The sequence below is a fragment of the Leptonychotes weddellii genome, chromosome X (assembly GCF_054177405.1).
Source record: "Leptonychotes weddellii isolate Sample4059 chromosome X, ASM5417740v2, whole genome shotgun sequence".
Classification (NCBI taxonomy): domain Eukaryota; kingdom Metazoa; phylum Chordata; class Mammalia; order Carnivora; family Phocidae; genus Leptonychotes; species Leptonychotes weddellii.
The window spans coordinates 17,914,606-17,935,242 of NC_138385.1; the positions used below are offsets into that span (position 1 = coordinate 17,914,606).

The 20,637-nt window shown below is 44.8% G+C and overlaps 1 protein-coding gene across 1 annotated transcript; it reads right to left on the minus strand.

Annotated features, from left to right (window-relative positions):
- Positions 1-402: 402 nt before the first annotated feature.
- Positions 403-20,250, minus strand: UTP14A (UTP14A small subunit processome component). The gene is made up of 15 exons (XM_006735176.3): positions 20,106-20,250; positions 19,038-19,113; positions 17,763-17,833; positions 16,731-16,795; positions 14,558-14,700; positions 14,105-14,260; positions 8,913-9,032; positions 8,720-8,814; positions 8,006-8,129; positions 7,844-7,921; positions 6,975-7,362; positions 4,455-4,861; positions 3,463-3,656; positions 3,234-3,333; positions 403-840 (listed from the first exon to the last, which is right to left on the minus strand). The coding sequence occupies exons 1-15, from the start codon at positions 20,129-20,131 to the stop codon at positions 568-570; spliced, it is 2,316 nt and encodes a 771-aa protein (XP_006735239.2). The 5' UTR covers positions 20,132-20,250; the 3' UTR covers positions 403-567.
- Between the last annotated feature and the right edge of the window lie 387 nt (positions 20,251-20,637).

Sequence of the window (20,637 nt, forward strand, 5' to 3'; positions counted from 1 at the left end):
CGAGAAAAGAAGTGCCAACTACTCTAGGCAGCAAGCCCTGCGAGCTCGGCGGCTCACAGGCGAGAACAACAGTAGCAGCTGGACTAAAGCTACCACCAGCTTCAGCATCGCCCCAAAACCAGCCGAGGGCACGAGTGCACGGTTCGTGCATGCTGTTTTTAGGTTCAGAGGTTAAGAGTATACGGTATTTAGTCATTATCCCTGACTCTTCGAGTGTGTTCTAGGGGATCATGTCTGATATGTATTTAAGATCATAGGCTCTGGTAATTTCTACTTTAATTTAGGACTAACTACATAATCCTTGGTGAGAAAGTGAGGTTTCTCTGACAAGTGTGACTAGAGAAATGCCATGGAGAGCACCCAAAGGTGTCCTGACTTGTGACAACATAAAATACATTCCAGTTAAATAGATAAAAATGCATTTATTTCTAAAATGTGGCTTAACTACACTCACAGTGTGCTAAGCCAGTCTGGGAATGGATCCTGCAGCTCATAGTCAAACCCGGCCAATGGAGGAGCAGTTGGGGCTCCTAGTTCTGGGCACCAAGATGTCACTCCTGCAGCAACTCAATCTACAGAGTTTTTCTTCAGGTGTTTTTTGTGACGTATGGAGAGTTGTTTTGGATTCCTCTGTACGACAGAGAGGTCCGACCTGGAGGAAGACCGGTAGCCCACATCCTCTGCTTTTATAGGCTTAATGATGTGACCTGGCTTGGTGACAACCTTCGGTGTAGTCAGCTTTTGGAAGGCCCTCTGTGTGTTCCACGTAGATCCTATAGGGGTCTGGATGGTCCTTTCAAATTGCTGATGGTGTGTGAATGGATATGGAAGCACCCGCACCTGGAAAGGAAAGTAGAGTGACTTGTTACGAGCCGGCCTGGGGTGTAGTTGGTAAACTCGAATGGCAACTGGTCGGTAGTTTAGTGCCAGGCCACAGTTCTATGTGGCTGCAGTGAGTGAAGCTACTGAGACATCAAGGAATCCCAAATGCCCCTGTCTAACCTTAAAAGTTCCAATCTGCTTGAGGACATCTGGGAGTGGAAGGGACTAATTGGGATTAGACACCCTGCTGGCTTACCCAACAACCGGAATTGAAATATACGATACTGTGACCACAAGACACATCTGGGCATTTGTGGGTCCCTGTGAATGCTGTGACCCTCCTACCCTCTTTGAGCTCTTAATCCCTTGCTTTCTTCTCCTTGAGACACAGGATTGACGTTTTAAAGAACCCAGAGGTTGACCATGAATCCTGAACTACACCAGGCTGTGATGCTTAGTTAGCTTCATCCTTTTTGGCATCACAGAATGTCAGAGCTGGAAGGCCCTAGATAATGGCAAAGGTCATCTCCCTTGGCTTCAGAATCTGGCATAGAGAGGGGAAAGGATTTACCCAAGTAAATTATGAGCAGTGAGGGAGAACAGAACCTAGGGTTCCTTTCCTTGTCTAGTACGCTTCTCCACTCCAAACAGCGCTACCTTCAGACATTTAAATAACAATCTTTAAACACTTCCCCTGAAGGCCAAAGAAGAGGGGGGGAGAAATGTAAGCAGAAAAATCAGGAAGTTATAATCAGTAGTCTTTGGAGATGTTCAGTGGAACACCTGAGAAGCTGATACTGCTGGGTGGTCCTGGTGGTAGTGAAGGACACAGATTTTCTTTAGGTTGAGGGAATGTGTTGTCTTAGTGGGGTTGCTGCCTAGATCTGTGCATGTCACATAAAGAGAAAAAAACACCTGGGCAAAATATTCAGCCTTGGGAGGCTTTTCTTTCTTCCTTCAGCTTGAAGCACACTTTATTCTACTGCATGCTGGGACCTGCAGTCTATAGCTTATTAAAAAGATGAGGAAAATCAGGGAGATTCTTGGAAAACTGTCAGTTTACTGTGACTATTTTTTTTTTAAGACTTTTTATTTATTTATTTGACAGAGGAGAGACAGCGAGAGAGGGAACACAAGCAAGGGGAGTGGGAGAGGGAGAAGCAGGTCTCCCGCCGAGCGGGGAGCCCGATGCGGGGCTCAATCCCAGGACCCCGGGATCATGACCTGAGCCGAAGGCAGACATTTAACGACTGAGCCACCCAGGCGCCCCTGTATTTTTTTTTTTTTAAAGGCAAGACTCCTGATTTTACTGAGGTCCACACTGCTCTTCCTGTCCTGGTGAAGCACCCTTTTAACCCTTTTTTCTCTCTCTTTTATCCTATAACTGCCTGATCATTGCCTCTTTTGTGGTTATAGATCTGCAACTGGGATTACAATTCAATTTCCACAGGGATTGGTTCACAAAATAAGAGCAGTAGAGTATTACTGAAATGATCATTTCTTACTTCTCTTTTGTAGCTATTAAATAGTTCCCCCTCTTTTTCAGAAGAAAAACTACAACTCATTTCAATATTATACTGGCTGGGGACAGGTCTCAGGGTCACAGACTTTCAGAATTGAAGGGAACATAAAAGTCATCGAGTCCAGTCTCATTCCTGAGTCCCCTCTACACACACTCATATCCCCAGGGCAACCCATTCTCCCTGTGGAACAGGGGAAAGTTTTTCTTTCTTCCTTTTTTTTTTTTTTCAAAGTGGGCTCCACGCCCAATGTGGGGCTTGAATTCATGACCCTGAGATCAAGAGCCACCTGTTCTATCGACTGAGCCAGCCCCAGAGTTTCTCCTCTAACTGAACTCCCTCCCTGCTTTTCCCTTAACTGCTACTTTATGTGACTGCACTCCACATGACAACCTTCAATATACTTGAAGACCATGATCATGCTCCAGTTTGCTTCTCTCTTGGGTAAATATCCCTGGCTTGTCATTGGACACAATTTTAATTCCACTGGCTGTCCTGAACGAGTACCAGTTTGTCTTCATTTTTCTTAAGATGCAGCTCAAACCTATGGCCTCTCAACATTACCTTGACTACAAATACAAGCCTGAGGAATGGTAATTCTTAGCTTGGTGAGACCTGTCTGCATTGGAATTATCTGGGGTGCTAGCTGAAAACGCAAATTCGGGGGCTTCACCATTGTTGCCAAGATTTTCCTTTAAGCCTCAACCTCTTCCTAGTCAGAAATTAAAACACCAGAATTGATCTGGAATTATTCATCTCAGAGCCAGTCAGTGATAAAGAGAACAGCTTTGATTCTGTGGTCAAGATCACACATCCCTCTTGACCACAGAGCACTAGAATATTCCTTTCAAGCAAGAGAGCTAGGCAGCAAAGGGTTTCTCTCTTCCTCACCTGATGAGCTGCTGCATGGACATTTCGCTTCTCATTGATAATCACATTTGGCAAATTCTTGTCTTTTCTTGGAGGACCCTCAGGGGTTTTAATGAGAAACCTGGAAAGCAGAACGGCAGGACACCTGACTAAGAGCATTAAGGACTCAGTCAAAAGGGCAGGGAGGAGGCATGAGGGTGAAGTGGGAGAACCTGGTGCACTTCTGACAGGCTTTCTTCCCTGTTCTTACCGGCGTCTCTTCTTGGCACTGGGCTTTAGGCCCATACCACCCCACTCGCCCCAGCCAGGCAGAGTCAGGTCCACGTCCTTTGGCTTACTCGCCTCCACAGCTTCCCTCTTCTCTTTCAAGAAGTCTCTGATGACATCATCCCCGGCAAAAGCTTCCTTTATCATCTGCTTTTGATCTCTCTCCTCTTCATCTTCCTGGGAAAAAACAAGAGTGAGAGCTACAGCTTGCCTTAAGAGCCGTGGGAGAGCCGTGGTGGGAGAGCCGTGGTGGGAGAGCCGTGGTGGTTCGGGGCAAGAACGCTTAAATTTTGGGTTGTGACATTTTAGCGCCCCCTAGGGGGAAAGCGCTGAACAATGATGGTCTTGCAATCTTAAGGGATCGGTAGGCAATCCTGCTCTAATTTTCTTCTCTCTAGGGTAAATATCCCTAACTCCTTATCATATGACACAACTTTAAACTTTCAGTAAGGAAGCTGCAGCGTGGAGAAAGGAATGGCCTGTGTTAGGAGGAGGAGCTCCAAGCGGCCTGGCCAGAGCATGCGTGTCCTCCGGCTTACATCCCTGAAGACAGGCCCTATAGGGCTCCTCACTCGAGCAGTTTCAATTACTTAGGCAGTCTCGGACCATTTCAGATCCCAGTGAATAGAGTCCAACCTTGGCAATAGCTCAATGACTCACCTTTGAGTTGTCCTGCCTGGGATCTGCTCAGAGCTTTGAGTGCCTCCTTTCCTCTGAGAGCAGTTTTAGAATCGCCCCAGGGAAGGTTTGGTGGCTCAGGATTTAAGATGTGGGAGTCTGGGCAGCACTCACATAGTGGTGTCTACTGAACAGTCACTGGGACCAGCCTGGCCCCTTACTGTTCTGGGCCTTTCAACTACTGATATGTGCCCCCAGCACAACAAAACTTCCCTGATTCTACTCTCCGTGCAAGAAGGACACTTTCTGCACCAGCTCGGATCCCCCACAATGGCCCACGCCCCTGGCTCTGCTCACCAACTCCTCTACTGTCATGGGAACTGCCAAAGACTTCACAGAAGGAGATTTTGTGGTCAGGAGGTTCTGTAGATCAATCATTTGCTCCTTCCTTTTCTTTTCCTTGGGAGCATCAGGCTGATTATCTGGGTTCCTCTCCGACTGCTGCCCTTCCCCCACAGGCCTGGGGACCTCTTTATTTTGAAAACATCCTTCTTTGCCCAGCTCTTCTAGCTCCTCCAGGGTGTGTGCTCTCTCTGGCCTCTGCAACAACAGGGGCTCCTCTTCTGCCTCGGTAGGTTCCTCTCTCTGGACTGCCAGAACTGTCCTCACGGAACTCACGTTCTGCTTTCCAGACTGCTGGCTTTCCTTGTTGAGTTTCTGAGACAGTGCCCTCAGTTCAGACAGCACCTCCTGGCTGCTAGAACCTGGGGAAAGAAAGGAAAGTGGTCAGAAAAGGAGGCTGGAAGTTGCCTTGCCAAGGAGCATTTACTGAGCACACTCGACGAGCATTTAGGTGCTCCCATTCATGGGGCTCGGCACCACAGGGAAGAGAGGATTCCCTTCGCTAGATCTTTTGGAGAGTTCACTATCATTGCCTATCAAGTAGCATGCAATAGAGGTTAGTAGTTAAAAGCAGCACGTTGGGAAGCAGATGTCCTGGGTCCTAGTCCCAGCTATGTCAGTGACTCACTGCCTAACTGGAACTGTGGCTTAATTTCCCCCTGCAGTAAACCCCGCTTGGAGAGTTGGCCCCAAGTCCCAAATTTAAAAAAAAAAAAAAGCCGTTTTAACAGGTAGCCTCTGAATGCAACGTCACTGTAATTTATTATTTGTAATTTATAAAAATGTGATTTACCATTTGTAATTTACGCTGTCATTTCCTCTTTGTCCCAACCAAATCCAGCACTGTTTTATCTGAAAGCAGCATTTCATAATCTGCTGTGGCCAAGTCAGGTTGCTTGGCATTTTCCAGTCACCGGCAACATCTCAGCAAATACCACTAGGCTCTGAGAGCCCTGAGGGAAATATGGCAGGGACATACGTCTAAACTCTTCTTTGTTTGACTCGAGTTGCCTCCATTCCCAAGTTTATCCATCCTATTCCCTAGCTTTGGCCTGAAGCCTCTGAGAAGCTACTTAAATCTGCCCTTTGGACACATGTATATTTTTTCCATAAGGATCAAGGTCCTTGGCTCATTTTATTTGGGGTCCACAACTTCTCACTATTTTAGGACGCTATTTGCCTGAAGACTTGGGAACATTCTATTAATTTTTCATCCAAGGAAATCCAAATCCACCTTTCATACCACACAACCAACTGCTCTATACTTTTAGCAAGAGGATCAGCTTTTGAGGAAGCTCAGGACCATACGGCTGGTGTCCTGGGGTCGTATAAAGACTGCCCCCATGATCTTGGCCTGTGGTGGTGCTTTCCAAAGGCCTCTTGTTAGTGACTGCTTGTAACTATTAATCCCAGAACTCTCCAGCTGAGAACCCTAAGTAAAGGTCCTATGATACATTCTAAACGACAGCTCTTTCAAAATATTGTTTTTCATGGAAAAACAGATTCTTGCCATCATCTGAATGCATTATTTTTATAGGAAATAAAATCAGACCCAAGAATCTGCCCAGATAGGCGCCTGGGTGGCTCAGTTGGTTAAGCGACTGCCTTCGGCTCAGGTCATGATCCTGGAGTCCCGGGATCGAGTCCCACATCAGGCTCCCCGCTCAGCGGGGGGTCTGCTTCTCCCTCTGACCCTCCTCCCTCTCATGTACTCTCTCTCAAATAAATAAAATCTTTAAAAAAAAAAAGAATCTGCCCAGATAGCCAAGTGATTTCTAAATGTAGTTTCCTGAGCAGACTTTCTCCCCAGAATGGGAGCTTTCTGACCTGTCTCAAGGGTGCTAAGGTTGTTAATATGAAATCTCTTGAAAATAACAGAAAATATAATACACGAATCGAGTGTGAGCATGGGGTGACAATTCTAATTTGCCATGTAGCCTGTGGAGTCCTTCATTCCTGTCAAGAAAGTCTTATCCCACATTCGCACATATCAACCGACATCGTGAAGTGCTAAAAATGCCACTCCTACTTTACAAACAAAACCGGAAACGGCAGCAGTAATTCGAAGAAATTTCATAATGCCTCAAAATCCGCCTGTGTCTGTGGGTATGAACGGCCTTTCGGACTTGCCGTGCTACCACATGCAGTTGGGTCTGGTTTGTGGGCACCAGTCATGTTAGCTCCTGCCCTTACTTCAAGGATGGAGAGGTTCTGTCTCTGATGACCATAGGCCCTCAAGAGCAGAAAACATATCCGAATACACCTTGTACAGCCATGCAGATGACTGTGTATTAAATGCCTTTGAAGAAAAACGGTTATTATGAATCTGTCTTCTCTTCAGGGACCCACGGCATTCTCTGGAAAGTCCCTAGAGCCGAATCACTCAGCAGCCGTGTGCGTGGACAGTTTGCCTCTCTCGGTCCGTCCACAGCGCTAGCACTGGGCAGCTCTTCAGTCCAGTCCACCACAACTCACCTTTTGGCTCTCGTCTGCTCACCAGCTCGGCGTCCTGGTTGAGCCCAGACTTTTTCCGAAGTGATCGCCTTTCCTCGAATTCATTCAACAAAATTTCTTCCTCTGCCCCTGGTCTTTCTTCTTCCTCATTCTCAGAAGCCTCGTGGGCCACAGGCTCCGGAAGTTGCTCAGGGTCCTGGACTTTGATCTCTTTTGTGCCTCTGGAGAGATTCCTGAGCATCCACGGGTTCGGTCCATTGGCATCCATCTGGATCTCATTCACTGCATCAGGGACAAGTTCACCCTCTTCCTCCACACCTTCCTCCTCTTCCTCACTGTCGGAGGCCACCTGGAGCTTCTGCGTCAGTTCTTTGTTCCTGGCCAATTGTTCCTGCATAGCCTGGCGAGCCTGGAGGAAGGAGTCACAGCACGAGTGCCTTGTCATTAGTGACTGCAACGACACCTTGCCTGGTTCATTTCGTAAAGCTGCCTCCTCTCAATTTGACTTAAGTATTTCTTACCAGTACCTACTGTTTAAACTGCACATATACCACTGTGTTAACGGCTATGGAATAATATGGGAGACAAATTCTTTGTCCTCAAGGAAATCAACACGTGAAACAAGGTTAAAAAAAAAAAAAAAAAAAAGCTCCTCTCCCCTTTAACTGGACTTGCCTTCAATGCTGTTTCCCTTTCATCTCTCCTTTTCCACCTTGTTCCTGGTTCTTTTCCTCTCTGCCTTAGAGATTTTCTGATGCCTTTTTAGAATCCTGGTTTTCCATTCTTCCTCAGGGCTCTTCCCCAACTCTGCTTCTGCTAGCATCCTTATGGACTGATTTTCCTTTCTGTCCTCCAATTCCATCTCTTCTCTCACCCCGATGATCTCTTACCTCCAGGTCATATTTGGCCATAATTGCCTTTGACTTGGCCCATTTCCCACTGTTCTGGTGCTTAAGGCTCATTCGCTCCTGGAAAGAAAGGGCAGAGTGAGATTCTTACCACTTTCTGGGGGAAAGCCGGTTCAAGGGGTGGGGGGCAAGAGGCAGCCTCACCATCATTCTGGCCTTTTCAATTTTTTCCAGTTCTTCCAATGCTGCGGTAGGATTAACCTTCCGCAGCTTCTCAAACTCTTTGAGGGCTTTCCTGGCCTTTCCTTTCTTCAGAACCTTGTGATACCTATAGAGTGAGAGGGCAGAATTTAGCTGAAACACTGATGCCACACACAAAAGTGTCCCCGCTCCCCAAGGGGTTTCCCTATGCAGGGGCTAGAAAGGACATCACAGAGCTGGCTGACTACAGGGAACCAGTTTGGGACCTGAGAGGTCTGGCAAGCCTCTCCGTCCCTGCAGCCCCCAGGGGCACACCTCTGCAGGGCAAAGAGTCCCCTCTGCTTCTAGAGCGCAAGGCAAGAGTAGAAGTTCCAAAGAGGCAAAAAGGCAGGAAGGAAGCCCTACTGGCCTCAACAGCTGTAGAATTCAGAGCTCATTCTGCAGAACCACTCCGTGATGTCCTGGAAGGGAGAGAAAGTAATTGAACAGTCCTCTTTTTAGCAAAATCAAGATTGAAAGCCAAAGCCAGAGGAGAGGGCACTACCGAAGCAGGCAAAACTATGAGGTTGGACTGAGAAAAAAAAATGCTAGTCACTTTTGGGACCTCTTCCACATGAGCCCAGCTGCTACGTCAAAGGCTCTTTCCTATGGACTCATGATTAGCCACATCACTTTCTTCCAGGGCACCCATGGCCACTTCAATAGGGGCCTCCTTACTTTTTGCTCTTGATTTTCTTTTCTCTTCGAGCCCTGGCTTCATAGTAGGACTGCAGGGCCCGGGCCCTCTGAAGCTCTGCTCGGCGCACCTTAGCCTACAATGAATGACATTCACAGTGACTCCTGGGCTTGAGGGCAAATACTGAGAGGAACAGAACACGTCTGGATGTATCAAAGGGCCTGTTACACTTACGTCTTCCAGGCTCATTGCTTTGAGAGAGGCCTTTTCCACTGGAGTCAGTAAAGGGTCCGTCACTGGCTGCTTGTTCTTATGGAGGAGGTTAAAAACTTCCTGCTCCAGGGGAGTTCTTGCCTTAAGAAGGGAAGAGAACATTCTAAGTCTTAAGCCATGCTCCTGGCGTCCCTGTTTACAATCCTATGACCATCTACTTTATAATACTATAATGGGAATCACAAACTGGAAAGGATTGGCTGTTAAAGTAAGAGAAAGGGTTTCAGTCTCACTGTTCAGCGGTGTAGATAAAACCTCATTTTCTTCCGATTTAAGACAACTTCAGCAAGGGGATTCTAAAACTACTCTCTAATATTACTGAGGGGATCACTCTGTTCAGATTACCAAAATATGTAAAACAGAATACCATTCTCTTAAATATCAAAGCAGGATGCCCTTAAGGTAAATGCTGGCAGGACGGAGGGACAGCAGTACCAAACTGTCAGTTCTGATAGTGGCAAAACAAAATGGTCCCTGTATTACGTATATTTGAAGTACGTATGTGTATTATTGTAAGTTAGGAATTGAAGACTTGGGGGCGCCTGGCTGGCTCAGTAGGTTAAGCTTCTGCCTTCGGCTCAGGTCATGATCTCAGGGTTCTGGGATGGAGCCCCACATCAGGCTCCCTGCTCTGCAGGGAGTCTGCTTCTCCCTCTGCCCTAACCCTGCTCATGCTCACTCTCGCTATCTCTCGCTCTCAAATAAATATTTTTTAAAAAAAGGAATTTAAGATTCTTACAAGCCTTTTTTTTTTTTTTTAAAGATTTTATTTATTTATTCACGAGAGACAGAGAGAGAGAGAGAAGCAGAGGGAGAAGCAGGCTCCCAAGGAGTAGGGAGCCCGATGCGGGACTCGATCCCAGGACCCCTGGGATCATGACCTGAGCTGAAGGCAGACGCTTAACCATCTGAGCCACCCAGGCGCCCTCTTATAAGCTTCCTTTAAAGAATATTTCTAGAAGAAAGGGGGAGGTCTTAGCTTCCTGACAGTTCAAATTTAACTCTAGTCATTTTTTTAAAGGTTTTTTCTCAATCCTTTTTTTTAAAGATTTATTTTATTTTATTTATCTGTCAGAGAGAGAGTGAGAGAGCGCAAGCAGAGGGAGCGGCAGGCAGAGGGAAAAGCAGGCTCCCTGCTGAATAAGGAGCCCGATGTGGGACTTGATCCCAGGACCCTGGGATCGTGACCTGAGCTGAAGGCAGATGCTTAACGACTGAGCCACCCAGGCATCCCAACTCTAGTCATTTTCTAATTTTGGTTCCTATCCCTTAGTTTCCATTTAACTTTGCATGCTACGTCGTCTATATATATGAAATGAATGGACTGAACCAGTTACTTCACATGTCAACAAAAGACGCTGTTTACTCCTTGACTGATACTGTGTAGATGGTTAAAATAATCAGGCTGATCATGCCATGGTCCACTTTGGCAAGGCACAAAGATAGCCCTAGGCAACAGAGCCAGTTTCAAACCTCACATATGTATTATATGAGGTTTTCTTCAACAGCCATATACATCATGGTGGGTATTAACAAATATCTGGACAAATGCATAAACACAGATCACCACAAGTTACACGGCGCTATTGATTTAACCATAAACCTATTCTACTGAATGGTAAAGGTGCATGTTCTTCCATTTTTAGTATTTGCAGTAGTGATCAATCACAGGCTACAAAATGATTTATATTACAATGTTGTAATCTACCTCCAATTCAATTTACAAACATTTATTGATTGCAGCTACATTCCAGGTACTTGTGCAGGGTGCTAGGAATACACAATTGATTAAGATTGTTCCTGTCCTCATAGAGCTCAGAGCCTTTCAGAGGGAAGAGACACAGGTACCACTGGCAACATAATGGGTCACATATTAATCCATCGGAGCGATCACAAAGGAAGTGAACAATAACTTTGATTAGGAGGTGGGTTATGCTTGGGGAAGGACTTTTTGAATTAGGCTTTGAGGCATTAAGTACAATTCTGTAAGGGCGGGGGGGATGGAGATGAGTGTAAATAAAAACACATATATGGAGAGATATGTAAGGGAAAATGTTTCGTCCAGCGTAGCTAAAACACGAGGCACTTCTGTCTTGTTCTATAAGTAAAGAGCCTTTTGAAGGATTTTAAGCAGGAGACACTCAGTTTTGTGTTTTGGAAAGAAAATCCTGGCGCTCATGTAAGGGTTTATATGTAAAGTGCCAAATGACAGGTGAAAATGAGAAGAGGAACCAGGGATCTGAGAGCTATTACGGAGAAAATTTATAGGAGTAGCCCACCATGTGGGCTGGGGAGGGGTAGCAGTTAAGGGGGGAGGAGCGGGAGAAGGGGGAAGAAGAATCAGATGGCTGAGGTTTCCAACCTAAGGGACCAGGGTAGGGAGTTATGCTGTTGACTGAGTTACAGAATGAAGGAAAATGCCAAGCTTACTTTGTTGTGTGTGAAGTTTAAGTTGCATATGGGAGATCCGGGCGAGGCCTGCTGGTCATATGGAATATGGGACTGGAGCTCAGAAGAAGGCATCTAGAGTGATCTGTAGTACATACGGGTGATAGCCAAAAGCCATGGAATTTACAGAGCAATAATAAAAAGAACTAAGGAAAAGTCAGATAGATTAAAAAAAAAAAATCAGACTATGTCATCACAGAAGCCAAGGGAGGAGAGTTTTTTTTTTTTTTTTTTACCAATGTGATGTGTCAGTAGCGTCCAATAGGCTGAAGCCTCAGAGGGCCTGGGATTTGGCGATTCAGAGGCCTCTCACTAATACCCTCTGAGAGAAGATTCAGTAGGGTAGTAGGGAAAGAAGGTAAGAGTACAGAGGCAGCAGTGGAGACAGCTCTTCCCAAAGCAAATTCCTCATCAACTAACAAGATTTACTTTATTTTTTTTTAAGTTTAAAATTAAATTTATTTGCTTTTCGTTTGTACACTCTGGGTTAGAGTAAGTCAAAGAGGTTTCTTTACTGTCTTCTCATAGCCTTTTAAATGCTAGTGTATATTATGAACTGCCAATTTCCAGCAAGGGCATGCAACATTTTCTAGCAACGGAACCCCACCTTTTTGAGGGCGTATTGAGAAACTAGGGTTTTGAGGAGAACACTTTGGGTAACGCTAGTGTAGGCTGCTAGGGGCTGGGAAGGTACCTTACATCATTTCTAGCACTTTGCAGTTTACAAATGCTTTCTCATGCATTATCCCATTTAAATCTTCTTGGAGTGAAATGGAATTTTTGGAAGCTGGGCCAAAACTATAGTGCAGACTTTTTGGATTCTTAATCTCTGGAGTCCTTGGTACTTTGCATTCTAGGTTATAAGAAGAGAACTCAGTTGCTAACCAGAAAGCATGCCCTGACCTAAGCATTTCCTTACTGCTCTGTGCCATACTGGCCTAATTTCTCAAAAATGGATCTTAGAGGGCGCCTGGGTAGCTCAGCTGGTTAAGCGTCCCAGGGTCCTGGGATCGAGTCCCACATCAGGCTCCCTGCTCAGTGGGGAGTCTGCTTCTCCCTCTGCCCATACCCCTGCTCATGTGCATGCACACGTGCTCTCTCACTCCCTCTCTCTAACAAAAATAAATAAATGAAATCTTTAAAAAAATGAATCTTAGAATAAATGGTAGATTCATGTATAGCATTTGGTGGTGGGGGGGCTCCACTCTGTCTTGCACAGTGGTTCTGGAGAGCAAAGGTTGTACCATTCTTAATGTAAGCTACTCCTCCACCATCTCATGTTTAATAACCAACTAGGCATTTTCCAGCTATCTCCAAGATGACACTGTCATTTGGAAAAAGCAAGGTGCAGAAGAATGTGTAGTAGCGTGCTACTACTCTTTTGATTAAAAAAAACGAGGTAAACACAAATATAGCAATGAAACTTTCAGGTTAACAACAACAAAAAAACTTACAAAAGTGGTTATTTCCGAGTGAGTATGGGGGTAAAAATGAGCAGATGGGGGACAGAGGTGGGGTCAGGCTTTTCACAATATATCTTCTATACTTTTTATTTTTGAATCCTACAAATTGTATTACCTCTTAATTTTTTTTCCTAAAGTCTCCCTTCCATCCTGCAGCCACACTTTAAACCTGATCTCTTTTTCTTGTGGAAAAGGAAGCATCCTAGAAAGAGAATGGTAGTGACTTCAACAACAGTATCTGAAACAGAGCTTATCCCCATAATAAGCAATGGCTTGCTCAGTGTCTAGCTACGGCAGCAAGCCATGTTTACTTTGATTAGCGTTAATTAGCTCAACTTCCTGACAAATAGAACACTATTATTTCTGGATTCTTAGGAAGCAGAGAAGAAGCATAAAGAGGGCATCTATCCATAGTTTGGCACTGCTGTTTTTCACCATTCCTACTTAAGACAGAATATCCCATTACAAACTCCATAAGCAATGGCGTATTGGAAAAGGAAGTCTAATTGTTCGGAAATTGTTCACAGACTAAAAATTGAGACTTTGGGGACGAACACAGGATTACCAACAAGGGCATAACTACCGTTCCACCCCCAGTCCCATCATTTCATAAAAGAAAAGCTATTTTAACGCTATTAAAATGGAAAGCATAGCCTCATAGTAAAGAAGAGCTGGTTAACTTTATATCCGCCATACTCACAATTATCTTTTTTAGTTCAGATGAATACAAAATTTGCCAGGGATTAGTGTCTGGACAACCCAGCTCTAAGATAACTTTTTTATTTTCTGCAGCTCAGAGTCATAATGAGCTACTTGCTAAACTTCTAGCCATGACTCATGATACATTATTTGTTAATGTGGTAGTCCTTTAAAAGCAAACTGGTTCTACTGCTCAGATGTCATCCTACTACGGCTCAGTAATGCTGCTGAGTTCCTGATTTTCCCCAGATCAGAATGCAGCTTTAAAAACTGGGGTATGAAAAAGAAAACAGGACTCTGTTCCCTCTCTACTGGCAAAGATGCTTTCACACAAAAACATGGACATAACCATGTGCTGTGTGCTTACAATTGGGTGAAGGGTGACTATAGAGCAATTCTGGCTATTGCATGACTGACCATGAGTCTTGCTACCCCCTCTCTCCCTTCCTTGACTGCTAAAGACTGCAGCCGGGGTCTTGGCTTACCAGGTCCAATCCCATCAATCTCACCTGCCAAGGTGCAGTTTCCTGGTGTGGCACTCACCTTCCAGCCACTGAGCACATGTTCGATGGGAGCAAAGACTGACTGCTCTTTCTTCAGGGGAAAAACCAGCTGCTCTGCTTGCCGGTTCTTCAGGACGATGGGATCCCATTTGGAGAGGGCTTGTGAGGTTTTATTGAATGCCACTTCTCTGTGAATCTGAAACAGGCAAAGTACACGAAAGGAAAGAGCCACGAAATTAAGCACTGAACTCAAAGGACCAGCAGGGAATCAGGGGCCAATGTTTCCCAGCCCAAGAGTCAGTATGCTAGAGAGTAGCTCTTGCTTACTTCTCAGGACGCAGTCCCTCTGAGGTGCGTTTTAATCTTTTCCATGGCAATCACAATTTCCCCCTCTCCCCATGTTCCAGGCTTCCCCCCACCTTCCCTTCTTACCCTATTTTTCCTTGTCAGTCCACTTTCTTCCCCTTAATAGACCACTTTCTCTACAACTCACCCGCTCAACCTCTTCTTTGTTAAGGGGTAACTCCACAGTCTTCTTTGATTTGACTCTATTCAGTTGCTTTTTCACAGCGGCCAGTGAGGATGAAGTTTTAACAGGCCCAAGTAGATCTGAAAGGACTAGCTTTTCTCCTGATCCTGCAGAAAGGCCAAACTTTCTGGTCAGACTGAGAAGTGAGGCAAAAATCTCAATATAACATACGGAGACACCTCAGTAGAAAATGCTGGTAGACAGGCCAATGTGTAGGGAGGAAGCAGGAATAATTCTCTTACTTTAACCGCCATAGTGACACCATCGCTTTCCTACATTCCCAAATGTGTTGAAGGGTGGAAGAGAGGAGAAAATTATTTATTTTAAAAAGTCATTTGCGGGACGCCTGGGTGGCTCAGTCGGTTAAGCGTCTGCCTTCAGCTCAGGTCATGATCCCAGGGTCCTGGGATCGAGTTCCGCATCGGGCTCCCGCGGGTGCGGGTCTGCCTCTGCCTCTCTCTCTCTCTCTCATGAATAAATAAATAAAATCTTTTAAAAAAAAAAAGTCATTTGCTTTTCTCTTGGTCTTTCTGCTTCTACTTTTGCCTCACTGCACTTCATTCTTCACACAGCAGCCAAAGTGGTATTTTGAAACTGTAAATCACAGCATGTCAGGATCCTGCTGAAAATCCTCCAGTGGCTCCCCTTTATACTTGGAATCACATCATTCTAAAGGACACAGCCCAGCCAAACTAAAGCAGCCACTCAGTCACTTTACTGCACCACCAGGTTTTAATCCTTATTATCTCCCCCCTTGATCTTCCCTTAGAATGTTAGACTCCCTGAAGCGTTTCTCCCATCTTATTCTTCATTGTAGCCCCAGTATCTATTAAACTGTCCTGAAACTGATACATAGTAGAAATATAAGTATTTGTTGAATGAATAAGCTTGAAGAATACACTGTTATTTGTTCTGAGGAGTTACATTAGTGGTTACTAGAAGCCTGTAACTCATTGGAGCTGCCTAAATTGTGAATATGGTGAAAAAGATACGGCATCTAGACTTCGTATCAGGTTAAAATCCCAACTCTGCAATTTATTAGATCATGTATTCACATTAGGGGCGATTATCACTCACCCACTCAAGGGATGAAAATTGGTTCTGGAGGTGGGGGAGTGGTGAAAAAAAAATCTTTTTTTTTTTTAAAGATTTTTATTTATTTATTTGACAAAGAGAGACACAGTGAGAGAGGGAACACAAGCAGGGGGAGTGGGAGAGAGAGAAGCAGGCTCCCCGCGGAGCAGGGAGCCCGATGCGGAGCTTGATTCCAGGACCCTGGGATCATGACCTGAGCCAAAGGCAGACGCTTAACGACTGAGCCACCCAGGCGCCCCGAAAAAAAAATCTTAAGATATTCCCAACTTCTGGTGTTCCTCCAAAGCTCAACTCTATCCAACAAAAATCTTATTCCTTGTTATCTGATTTCCTGGCTGTGGGGGTGGGAGTGGGGAGGGGGAGAGGCAATGAAAAAAAAAAAAAGTCTAAAAAGGCTTCTCAGGGAACAATACAGAAAAGAGGTTGAGAAACATTGTACTAGGAGAAGGCCCTTGAGTAAGTAACTTGACTTCTTTTTTTTTTTTTTTTAAGATTTTATTTATTTGCGAGAGAGAGAATGAGAGACAGAGAGCATGAGAGGGGGGAGGGTCAGAGGGAGAAGCAGACTCCCTGCTGAGCAGGGAGCCTGATGTGGGACTCGATCCCGGGACTCCAGGATCATGACCTGAGCCGAAGGCAGTCGCTTAACCAACTGAGCCACCCAGGCGCCCCAGTAACTTGACTTCTTGAGCTCCAGCAGATTATCTGCCTGTCCAAACTCAAAGCACTGTAAGAACTGAAATAAAAATAAAATTGTGAATGTGATTAAGCTAGTGAGAGGTAGCTGCCTTCATTCATGTCCCTGTACCCTAGAAGTAGCTCACTCGTGGGAGACCTTGACTGTGGCCTTTAAGGCTTTCTTCTAGAAATGGAAGAAACTCAAGGGCATCTGACTGTCTTTCTTCACCCACTCACAGGTAAGTATTTATGGTATGATCCATTAACCATATCAAAAACAGTTCCAGGGGGGTGGGGGTGAAGTGACCATTATGCTTTTAACTCCATAAGCTCCACGAACAGATTGCTTCCTTTGTTAACTTACCTTCAGAAGTGACATTGAACTCTGACACCTTCAGACTAGCTTCAGATCTTTCAGCCAATTTCCTCCTGAAATTAGGCAAAGCAGAATATAGTACATTTCCCCACGTTTTGCTGGGGAAAGCACTTCTCTTTTCAAACAAGGCTTTGGTTTCAGGTATTTCTCTTCTAGAATCAGGTTTTGTCACAAAGAAACCAGGAAATCTGTTCCTAACCTGGACTTGGTTGTCTAACCATCTCTTAATGTAGACTCAGCCACTCAAAAACACAAGGCAATATGAGGTAGGCATAGCGGAAAAGGTACTGGACTTGGATTCAAACATACCTAGATCTGAATCCTGGATCTGCCACTTATGAGCAGAATGACTTTGGAGCAAGTCAATTAACTTTTCTAACGGGGATAAGTAGTTCCTAGTCAATGCTTCAAAAGACTATAATTATGGATTAAGAATTCAAATGCACAAAGGCCTAACACAATAACTGCTAAACAATTACATAATGCTTATTATATGCTGGGCATTGGTTTAAGATCTTTATGCTTATTAACTCATTTAAATGTCATGATGACCCTCTGAGGTAGGTAATGTTATTAATCTTATTTTCTAGTTGAAGAAATTTAGGTGCAGAGAGGATAAAAATTTGCCTACACAGTGTGTCTCTAAAGTATGTGCTCTTAATAATGATGCTGACACTTGTGTTTTCATTGTCTTAGGCACTCAATAAATGTTTTTTATTTTATTTTATTTATTTATTTAAAGATTTTTATTTATTTACTTGAGAGATAGAGAGAGCATGCGGCAGGAGCACAGCAAGCAGGGGAGGAGTAGAGGGAGAGGGATAAGCAGACTCTGCGCTGAGTGCAGAGCCCAACTCAGGCTTGATCCCAGGACCCTGAGATCATGACCTGAGCTGAAACTAGGAGTCAGATGCTCAAATGACTGAGCAAGCCAGGAGCCCCAGCACTCAATGTTAGTTGCAGATCTGTCTCATGGAATCAGCTATAATTTTAACCTGTTCAAATGGACGGGAGTGTTACCTATTCTTTCCATCAAGGGAACTGATTGCTTCCAGAAGCTTTTGATGCTTTCTCTCTCCATCAATGTCCCCCTAGACACAGAAAAGGAAAAACCATCAGAATAAGGGAAAGGAAAAGACAGCATGGAAATCTCTTGTTCTTTTGGTCAGTGGAGGATTGGGGAATCAGATGAGGTCTAGTGTGCAGGCATTCAAGCTCAAACAAAGAACGGCTTCAAGAGCCAAACTTCCTCATAAAGACCATAGTGCCTAGTGATCTGTAGCTAATGTCATGCCTCTCTCTTAATCAGTCTTGAGAAGAAAAGTGCTATGAGAATGTCTCTGTATAGAATATATAGCATGATCTGACACAGAAACATTCACATTAAAAAAACACAAACTTTCAGTAGTTTTGTCAAGAGCATAAAGAGTTGGAATTCCTATAGCATTTGTTGGCGAGCCAGCTTAATTACATATATGTGTATTTCAGTCAGACACAGACAGTCCATTACTTATGATGGGTTGACTTACAATTTTTTGACTTTATGATGGTGAGAAAGTGACAGGTGTTTAGTAGAAACTGTATTTCAAATGTGAATTTTGATCTTTTCCCAGGCTGGCAACATGGGATATGATTCTTGTGATGCTGGGCAGTGGCAGTGAGCTGCAGCTCCTGTCAACCACACAATCATCAGGGTAAATAACTGACACACTTAGAACCATTCTACACCCACACAACCATTCTGGTTTTTATTTTCAGTACAGTAGTCAATATATTACATGAGATATTCACCACTTTATTCTAAAATAGACATTGTGTTAGATGATTTTGCCCAACTGCAGGCTAATGTAAGTGTTCAGAGCAAGTTTAAGGTGGGCTAGGCTAAGTTATGATGTTCAGTAGTTAGGGGCATTAAATGCATTTTCAATTTACAATATTTTCAATTTATGATGGGTTTATCAGATGTAATGCCATCTTAAATTGAGGAAGATTTGTAATTAAATACCTCTACAAAAATCCAAACTTGGGTAATAGGGAAATCATATAATGAAGATCATGTGTTTTGGTCTTATATACTCAACTATACTTAGGCAACTTGAAAACAGTGTATCTTATACAGTCTTCAAATTCCCATAGCACTTAATACAATATCTTATATATGAAACACTAAATGACTATTTGTAATTTATTTGCAAGACCTGAAAAAAATATAAACAATGTTGCCACCATTTTTCTGTCGAGTAACTGTGAGGCAGAAGGGGAACCAGAGAAGGCAGTTTAGCAGCTGTCACCCACCTCATCTTCACTGGGGCTCAAGGGGTCGTCTTTGGACAAATCTTCTAGTTCTTCCTGTTGGCTTAAAGCCAGAAGGCTGTTAAAGGAGATAAAAGAGAAATATTATCAATTGAAATAACTTCTATTACAACAATCTCTAAAACATAACTTCGGTATTTAAGCACAGAATGGTCCTATCCCCTGGAAGAGGTACAAACCAAGCAATGTGGACACTTAAGAGATTTGTCAAGACATTAAATTTAGAATGAAGTCAGGCATCATCCCCATGGGGTGAGCAGTGGGTGGTAACACCCCTACAGAATTGCATGGAATGAAAAAGAGCTAACCCTCTTCAGTTATTGGTACTGAATTTTCCACTGACCTCCGGGAGGCTGTAAAAATGTTAAGACTCTAGGTAAGGTGACAGAAGGCACTGTTGCTGGCCCTTGAGACAAGGCAGTTTCACCATTAATATTTCTAAGCATCCTCCAAATGGAAGACACCTTTATAGGTGCAGCTTACTCAAAAGTGACATGTCGATCACTTGTTCCCAGGAATGGGGAAAGGGGGAATTGGACGAAAGCAGCTGAGTTAACAGTTTTTCCTGGGGCCTTCTCGGCAAAGTAGGTACTTAACTAAGGAGACTGGTACCCTGAACCAAGTTATAGATTCTATTACCTAACAGTATGTACCAATCTTTACAAGGCAACCATTACAACCATTACATTTACAAGGCATCCAAGATAAGGGGAATTTATAACGCAGGAACTCCCGACACCGAGAGTCGGAACGCGCCTCGGCAGCAGCAAAGGGAGTCACGTGATGAGGAAAGTGCAACAAATTAGCTGGAGAGGGAGAGGCCGCATCAGGACCAATAGGGATGAGACTAAAAAGCTGGGGAGCGGAGGGAGTGAATTAAATTAAATCAGAAGGACTTTTCAAGGATGTTATCGCGGAAATTGTAATGAATGGTGAGGTCTTGGAAGAGGAACAACTGTCGTCTGTTAAAAGGCAGCTTCCATTTCTCAAAAGCCGGGGGACCCGGCCCCAACGACACCCAGGCCCCCCGCTCCGATCTTTATCCCTCACCTTTCCGCAGCCCGGACCACGTTCATCTCGGCAGCCTGTCTCTCACATGGGCCACAAGCGGAAGCCGAAAGGAAATCAATTTCCGTGCCGGCCGCAAAGCAATTTCTGCTTCCGCCAATCACGCGCTGCGTGTCGCGTCACTTCCGCCCCGCCCCAAGCCTTGCAAGAAACTGGAGACGCTTCGGGAGGGGCCTGCAGGAGTCCCGGACACTGGAGTTTAAAGCCTGTCAGCGGGCGGAGCTTTGCTCCCCCAACCTCCCCGTCATCTCTGGTTCGCGCTGCCGGCTCGTGGTTTCCTCGTGGCCCAAGGTGGGTGAGCTTAGGGCGAGGGCGCTGCGCTGTCGGGGACCGGCCGAGCCTTGGTTGTCGCTGCCTGATCTGAAAGGAAAGGCTCCCGCGCCCGTCCGTGTTCCACAGAGTCCGGCACCGGCCAGCTCGAGGCTTTCTCGAACGCCAGTGAAGTGGCCAGCATTGTGCTAGGCCCCCGAGATTCGGCGGTGAACGAAGCAAGTTTCCTCCCCTCCGAAGGAAA